Raw genomic sequence first — 8,736 nt, 5'->3', positions numbered from 1 at the left:
CTGTATTTTTATTTACCCCTGGTTCTCACTCAAACATTTGCAGAACTTGAGGTTTTAGTTGTGGCCACTTGGGATTTTCCCCTCCCCATGCAGCCCAGAGGCTCTGAAAGAGCTCCTGGGTGGTCTCCGAGTGTTCATCCAGGACCTACAGGCCTTGAATTCCCAGGAATCCTGACGTTGCTGGGTCTGCTGAGAGTGGAAAAGCATCCCAATAACATCTCCTGTGGTGGGGGTTGGACAGAGAGGAGCTTTAAGATCCCTTCCAACCCAACCTCCTGCTACCCAGGCATCACAGAATTCCAGAGGGATTTGGGTGGGAAGGGACCTGAAAGCCCATCCCATTCCCCCCTTGCCCTGGGCACGGACACCTTCCACAGCCCAGGGTGCTCCAACACTCCCAGGGATGGGGCAGCCACAGCTTTTATGGAGCATCTCCCCGTCCTGGCTGGGTTTTGCAGGGAGATGCCCCCTGTGTCCAAGAGATTGAGGCGATGCTGAGGGATTTCCTTCCTTCCTGGATCATCCATCTCTAATTGAGGAAGGTCAGGCTGGCCAAATACCTGACCTGAGCGTGGCTTAGTGCTCAGGGTGCTGCTCACTCCAAGGCTGGATTGATTTTGGAGTTCTTTTCCAAGCCTGTTGCATGATTCCCTGGCGCTGCACAGACACGGCTTCCATGGAAAGCCCAGGACCTCTGGAGCTGTTTGCAGCAGCCCTGGGAGGCTGCAGAGCTCTGCTCTTGTCCGGCCTCCAGCGCTGGCAGGACACAGCCAGGCCCATCTGGCCATGGGGACAAAGCTCCTCCACAGACATTTCCATAAGGGATTTAAGGATTGGATTTACTGAGAGAGGGATTAAGGAAGGCTGGAGTCAGCGGGAATTTGTGCCTTTAGGGTGATGTTAAGGTTTTGGGGAAACACAGTTTGGATGAGATCCTCCCTTTCTGCTGCTGGGGCTGGCAGAGCACCGTTAAAGTTGGGATAATGAGGGTTTTTATTAATGGGAATGTTCCCAGAGCTTTGGCAACACGCCTGGGGCTCCATAAACACGAAAATAAATGGGGAAAAGAGCAGCTTCCCAGTTTTACACCCAGGACAAATGAAGCACAGCATGGCTGGAAGGAAAAATCCCAATGCGGATCTGCTCTGCTCCCTCATTACCTGACATTTCCTGCACTCAAGGCGAGAAGGTGCTCCCGCCACACCTGAGAGCTCCTGCAGCAGGTGAGCCTGGCTCCTCCAACCGCTTTGGCTGCTCAGGAATTCGGAGGAGAGGATACCTCCAGGATTTTCAGTCTTTCCCCCCTCATCTGCCGTCCCATGGGATTAACTGATCATACTGATCTTAAATACTGGCGTATTCCTGCCCCCCTCCTGCTGGGAGGCAAAGAGAGAGCCTGGTTCTCTTTCCTGTAATTCCCAGCCTGTATTCCTGCCCCCATCATTCCCGTCGTGCCGTGATGTCCTTTAGGCAGCTCTTTGCCTTTCCAGATGTATTTTTAGATTGCAGCCTCCTCCCCATTCACCTCTGCTGGTGCCGGGACACAGGGAATGGCTTCCCACTGCCAGAGGGCAGGGATAGGTGGGATATTGGGAAGGAATCCTTCCCTGCGAGGGTGGAGAGGGGCTGGAATGGATTTCCCAGAGAAGCTGTGGCTGCCCCTGGATCCCTGGCAGTGCTGGACGGGGCTTGGAGCAGCCTGGGATAGTGGAAGGAGCAAAATGGGCTTTAAGGTCCCTTCCGTCCCAAACCATTCCTTGATCCTCTCTTCCCTTCACCAGGCCTGGAGCCTCTCCCTTGCCCCTTCCTGGCTCCTTGCACGCAGACAGCCGGAATTATCCCTGCCATTCCCAAGATGGGACCTGCTCACCGGCTGGAATTCAAACCAGACTTTCCCTGGCACCAGCAAACGCTGGCACAGCTCATCTCCAGCTGCCTTGACCAAAACATCATGAATATTCACGAGGCGATTAATTAACATCCTCCTGCTTTAATAGCTCCTCACAAGACACTCCATAACCCCGAGTGCCACCGGCTCCTCCCCATTCTGTGCCATCCCAGGGGCTGGAACATGGGTGGAAGTGTCACTCCAACCTTGCCAGGAGCAAACGGGTTTGAGGAGTGCAGTGATCCCAGGCAGCTCCCCGAGGCTGCGATGCTGATTAGTGCCCACAATTAGAAACCCTCCAGGAGGATCAGGCTGGGCTGCAGAGCTGGGATGGTGCGGGAAGGGATTTCCAGCTGTGGGATATTCTAAGCTCAGCAGCCTCCATTGTTCTTTCCACTCATACGAAGCTCAGTGGCCAAACTGCACCTCCTGTGGCTGGAGCTCCCCTCCAGGAGGCAGCATCCCTTGGGAATGGGGAGATGGAAACACTTCTATGGATGGAAACAACACGGGAAAAGCCAGGGGTGGGTTTTTTCCCTGTCCATTCTCCTTCCCCTGCCAGGAAATGGGGCTGCTGGGTGATCCAGCTGATCCCACACTGCTTCCAGAGGGATTTCAGGGCTGAGCTTGTGGAAACCTTTCTGGGATTTCTCCGGGTGTTCCCAGTCTGGAGTGAAGAGAGTTTAGAGATTTCAGCCGGATGGGGATTGCAGAGGGAATATCTGCAGTGGGGGTGGGGTGTGTGCTGGATTTATCCCAAATTCTTCCCTCCAGTTGCTCACCCTTTCCAACTCAGCACTTCCAAGCTCATTCCCACAGGATGCTGGGAGTGCCAACGCTCTGAATAATCCCCCCAAACCGTCAGAGGAGAGCAGGGACAGCAGCTCCTTCGAGGGCTGTTAAACACAGGGCTGTGCATCCAACCTCCAGCTCGGGGAGCTCCTGGATCATGGGATGCTGGAAGCTGCCAGGGAATCCTGAAGGCACCAGAACTCCGGGCTTGCCCTTGGAATGCTTTTGATCCCAAGCATCTGCCACTGGCCACCATCAAAACCCATCACTCATCCCCCAAAAGTGCAGTAAAATGAGGAGGGGTTTTATAAAGTGGAATTTAAGGAGCAGTGCTGGGCCAGGACTGGTTGAACCTCATTAGCTGATGTGTTAATTACCTGTGGACGTCTAGGCTGGCCTGGACTTTGAGCTGCACTTGGAGAAGCGTTACGAGTGGACCTCCAGCAGCTTGGAGGAGAGGAAAGCCTTCCTCAGGTGCTTGTGGAAGCTGAACCGGCGCTGTCCCCTTTGTGAACGTCCCCTCGGGTGCAGTGGAAGGTAATTAATGAATTAATGAATTAATAGCCTCGTCACACTCAGAGGGCTCTGGGCTTTTGGCAGCGTCCCCATCAGTGAAAGGTGAATACATTCAGGCAGTGGATGCGGGTGATGGGACAGGGTGAGGTGGTGCCAGGGAGAGAGGGGCAGCAGGAGCTGGGTTTGGGGGTCTGGAGGCACAGCCATTGCTTTACCCACTGCCCTTGGATACACGGAGCCAGGCTGGGAGTATGAACACAGTTTGTCTCATTTCCAGGAATCTCTGGATGTGGTTTGGGGAGGTGAGCAAAGTGCTGGTAACACCAGGGCAGGGGCCTGGTGACACGCCCTCATCAAGAAATGAAGAGATTTGTGGATAGAAACTGTATTATATATAGATATTATTTATATGTGTATTTAACTCTCCAACACGCGACTTCCAGTCCATTTCACAGAAACACGAGGGTTTGGGTTGGGAGGGACTGTAAGGACCATGGGCAGGGACACCTTCCACCGTCCCAGGCTGCTCCAAGCCCCAATGTCCAGCTCCCCTGGCCCCCCTGTGCCAGGGCCTGCCCATCCCCATTGTCCAAACCTTCCTCATGTCCAATTTAACTTAGAGGAGTTTCTAATTTGAATCGAGGAGTTTCTTCACCTCTGGAATTTGTCCCAGCTTTGTGTGACACATCAGGGTGTCCCAGCACATGATCCTGGAGAGGTGTGCGAGGAAAATCCCAACCCAAGCCAAGCCCAATATCCATCTTGTCCCTCTTACGAAGCTCACCCTTCATCCCACATCCAACTTCCTTTGCCCCACTCTGTGATCTTATTCCGACTCTTGGACTCATCGCTCGGCCTCAGTGGGCCGGAATTTGAGCAGGGCTGCTAAAACGACCTCACCAAAAGGCTCTGGCCGTTCCCACATCTCCCAGGGATGCAGAGGCCCCAGGAGGACGGGAAGGAGGCTGAGCTCCGGGAGGAGCTGGGCACGTACCAGGAGGTGACTCCGGAGGAAGCTGCGGATGTGCTGGAGCTGATGGAGGAGCACGAGCCCCTGCTGGACAACTCCGTGGCCTTCGCAGAGCAGCTGAGCCGGGAGCTCCAGGGGCTGGAGGAGGTACGGAGCCACGGACGTGCCTGGGATGAGGGATTGAGGCTCTGGGCAGCAGCAGCTCTTCCCTTCGCTCTGGGAGCGTGACCTGGGAGAAATTCCAGGAGCAAATGAAGGGAAGGGCCTGACTGTGGGGTGGGTCTGGGGATGGCTGAGGGAGGGAAAGCAGCAAAAGGGATCCCTAGAGAAGGAAAAGCAGCATCCAGGGAGAAGGAAAAGGGTGGGCAAATGAAACAGAGCTGGAAGGAGATTGAAAAGGAAAATATAAACCAGGAGGAAGGGCCAGTGGAAAAGGCACAGGATGTTTCCAGAATTCCCTGGGAGGGTGGGGAGGCCCTGGCACAGAGAAGCTGTGGCTGCCCCTGGATCCATGGAATTGTCCAAGGGCAGGCTGGACAAGGCTTGGAGCAGCCTGGGGCAGTGGAAGGTGCTGGAACCACATGGTCTCTAAAGTCCCTTCCATCCCAAACCACTCCAGGATTCTGTGCTTTTCCATAGATTTGAAAGGGAAAGGGAGAAAACGAAACCAAGGAGCTCAAGGATCATCCGCAAGAGGATCCTTCAGCATCCCTGGCTCCTGTCCCTGAGTGGATGGAACTGGATGGGCTTTTAGGTCCTTTCCAACCCCAACCATTCCATGATTTTTGACTACCGAGCTTTACTGACTCCATGGGAGCTGCTGTGATTTATTGCATTTCTGCAGAGGAAATTTCCCCTTTAAGTGCTGGAACAAAAAACCTGGGAAAGCTGCTGCGAGCATTTATCTGCTGCTGAAATGTCTGGGATTTTATGGTTGGTAACCAAGGAAAAAAGGGGAAAAAAAATAAGCCAAAGGAAATACCCTAAACCATACAAGAAACCACAAACCCTAAATCCAACCTCCTTTGCTGCAGTGTTTGCTGTGTTCCCATATATGACTTATTACACACTCGGAAGTTAATCTGGAAGCCCAAACTCCCGAGGCTTGTTCCTGTCAGCTCCTGGCGAGGAATTCAGGCACTTTGTGACTGTTCCCAGCTATAAAACACCCTGGGAGAGCAACAAATACATCTTTATTAAGTTTTTGGAGATGAAAGGCGCCACTGAATACATTATTTTAATGCCCTCTAATGAATAAATGTGACTTCCCACTAATACAAATTAATTAATGAACATTTCCATTTCCGAGCCCTAATCTCTGACATTAAATGTTATTAATCCCAGCGAGCTGGACCAGCCCATGCATCCATTTAAATGTTTTCCCCACATCCCAGTGGTAACACCTTGGCTTCCTCTCCCCTATTAATCACCCTCCTCCAGCCCAGCTGTTCTGGGAATCACAGAAATCCCTGCACTGGCAGCAAGGAAAAGTTGATTTTTCCAAAGGGAAGGACGGCACGGCCGGGACACCGGGAGGCCAAAGGCTCTGATTTGGACATTGATATTCCTCCAGAATTCCAGGATCCCAACACATGTGGAACTGCAGGCAGCTCGCAGCAGCTCTGTGCTGCCTGCAGCTGGATTTTATTCCTCTTCCCGGAGTTGGAGCCTCTGGAGAGCCCCTTCCAGCAGCGTTGTCCCCTCGGTGTCACCGGGGATGCTCCCCGTGGCCACAGCCTGAAGGGGTGGCGGGGACAGGCTTGGGGGAGGCTTCTGGCTCTAATTAAAGAACAATTAATAAATGGGAAGCTCTGGGCAGAGCTGGTGGGGCGGGATGGAGTCCCTGGGTGTGCTGGGGAAGCAGAATTCTGGGAGCGGGGCCGCGCAGGTTGGGAGCATCGCTGGTGCTGTGGGAGATGAGTGCCCATGGTCAGAGGGGCTGGGAGAGCTGGGGGTGTCCACCTGGAGAGGGGACCTTAGAGCCCCTGGCAGGGCCTAAAGAGCTCCAGGAGAGCTGCAGAGGGACTGGGGACAAGGCATGGAGGGACAGGACACAGGGAATGGCTTCCCAGTGCCAGAGGGCAGGGCTGGATGGGAGATTGGGCAGGAATTGTTCCCTGGGAGGGTGGGCAGGCCCTGGCACAGGGTGCCCAGAGCAGCTGGGGCTGCCCCTGGATCCCTGGCAGTGCCCAAGGCCAGGCTGGACATTGGGGCTGGGAGCAGCCTGGGACAGTGGGAGGTGTCCCTGCCCATGGCAGGATGATCTTGAGACCCCTCCCAACCCAAACCAGTCTAGGGTTCCATGAAATCTTTGTGGGATGGACACTCAGGTCCTCAGGGGACAGCACCACTTGTGGAGATGAGGGCTGGAGACTCCCTGCAGTGAGACGTTCCCAGTGCACAGAACCAGCAGGGCTTGGTGGCCTCTCCAACGGAGACTTTTCTGCTCACGGCCGGATTTTCCTGGACACTCGGCAGGAATTTGCTTGCTGTGGCAGCTGGAAGTGCTCTGAGGGGACACCTCACCCAGGGGAGGGTTTTGTGTGCCCTGGCCCTGGGGACGTGTGGGTGGCACTTGGCAGAGGTGGGACAGTGGCAATTCCACCAACACCCTGCACGTCACAGCCGTGAGGCCTCTGCCGTGCCTCAGGAGGGTGAAGGACGGGACATTTGACCCGAGGATGGTGACAATCATCCCCTACCAAGCTCTGAATCCCTCTGCTCCTGCATCCCACAGGCCAACCTCGGCGCCCTCATCTCCTCGGAGCAGCAGGTGGCCCAGCTGATGAGCTCCATCGACGAGGCCCTGGCAGAGGTGGCCAGGGTGGAGGAGACCCTGCAGGTCTACGACGAGCTCTTGGGAAGCGTGAAGCAGCAGATGGATCACATCCACCGGGAAAACTCCCTGCTGCACCGTATGGCATCCAACAGGGCGAGGCTGATGGATGAGATCCTGTTCCTCACGGTGCGTGGGTTTATGAGGACATCGATCTCCAGCTGGAGAATCTGTTGGGAAAAACTTCCAAGGAATTTTAAACACTGCAAGATCTGATGGTCTGCAAGGGTTATGGAGCTCCTCTGGCTGGGAAATGAGGGGTGCTGTTGGTAAGATAAGGATGGACACAGAGCTGGGAGGTGCAGGACCCTCACTGTGGCCCAGAGGGGTCTCTGAAAGTCCTTTCCCAGGGCAGGGTTAGGAATGACGAAGCCAATTAGTAATTTAACAGCCAATAATTATTACCTGGGAATGCACAAGCACAGCAATTAATTAATGAATTCATTAATTAGAAGCAGGCAGAGCTTGCAACAGCTGCCTCTGGTCAAATCCTGCTCCCACCAGCACAGCTCCATCACGTGCAGAGGGGACTTTGGATGTCCTGAGGGAAAATAAACATTTACCATGGGGGGACTCCCTGCTGCCTTGGAGGGGCTGCTTGTCCAGCGCCCCTATTTCTCCTCTTCCCACTGATGGGAATTTCCCCATTTTTTTCTCTCCTTTTCTCTGTTTTCCCATTTTTCCCCCTCTCCTGAAGGCAATGTAACCATTTCGTGTGGGCTGGGCGCACATCAGCTCCTCCCTGCTCCCCTGCTGGCACAAGGAGCTTTTCCCTGCAGCCACAGCCACGGGATACCAGCACAGGGGACAGCACAGCGGGGGGAAAGACTCTGGATGAGCCCTTGGAATATGGGAAAGCAAATTATTTCCAATGGAACATAAATGCAAGAACTTATCCCCAGTTCCACGGCTTGTGGCGACCTCTGTGCCAGGGACCTTTCCATTTCTCACCCTTAGCTTTTCCTCTTCTCCTTTGCTGCCTGCAGTGATTCCAGGGGCGCCAGCCCTTTGGAAACTCGTGCTGAGGTTGGCCAGGCCTTCCTTGGCCACCAGCGCAGCTGCTCCTGGGCACAACTCTGGTTTTCATGGGGATTCTCGTGGATTCCCTGAGGGACACAGCAGCCGCTGCTCCCAGCCAGCAGCATTCCCAGTGGGAGCAGAAGGGATGGGGAGGGATGAAGAGCAGGCTGAGTTTGCAGCTGTCCTCTCTGGCCTTGTTGCAGAGCCGGCTGCACCTGAGCAGGGAGCACCGCGACGCCCTGAGCCGGGCGGATCTGTCCAGCCCCGCAGCAGTCGGAGCCTGCACGGCTGCAGCAGAGGCTCTGTCCGCCTGCATGGACATTCCCATCCATCCCAGTGAGTCTGGAGCAGGGATTTATCCCACGGGGTCACACCCAGCACCATCCCGTGCTGCCCAGCCCCGCAGTGTCCCTGAGCCACTGCTGCTGGAGGGGATATTCCCGGGAATTCGGACCTGTGCTGGCTGAGCAGCCCTGCAGGCCGCCTTGGAAAAGCAGGAATACAAGGGTTGGATTTGGGAAGCCAACGAGCAGCAGGGATCTGGGGGGACCTGGCAGGTGCAGAGTTATCAACAATATTCCCCTGGAGCTGCGAACGGGGTAAACAGCCTGGAGGGTTGGCTTTGGTCTGGAGATCTTGGAATCAGGGAATGGTTTGGGTTGGAAGGACCTTTAAGTCCATCCAGTGCCACCCCTGCCATGGCAGGGAGAACTC

General features: G+C 55.0%; 1 protein-coding gene across 1 annotated transcript in view; it reads left to right on the top strand.

Moving 5' to 3' along the window:
• LOC103622396 (exocyst complex component 1-like) overlaps positions 1-8,736 on the top strand; it is a 23,469-nt gene that overhangs the window by 1,794 nt on the left and 12,939 nt on the right. Inside the window, 5 exon segments of the mRNA XM_017741118.1 lie at positions 3,072-3,178; positions 3,180-3,217; positions 4,129-4,313; positions 6,904-7,131; positions 8,226-8,358. Coding sequence (XP_017596607.1) covers positions 3,072-3,178; positions 3,180-3,217; positions 4,129-4,313; positions 6,904-7,131; positions 8,226-8,358 — 691 coding nt within the window.

This window comes from Corvus brachyrhynchos, unplaced genomic scaffold (genome assembly GCF_000691975.1).
Source record: "Corvus brachyrhynchos isolate BGI_N302 unplaced genomic scaffold, ASM69197v1 scaffold351, whole genome shotgun sequence".
Classification (NCBI taxonomy): domain Eukaryota; kingdom Metazoa; phylum Chordata; class Aves; order Passeriformes; family Corvidae; genus Corvus; species Corvus brachyrhynchos.
Note: the sequence above shows the minus strand (reverse complement) of the source record. Positions and strands in the feature narration are given on the sequence as shown.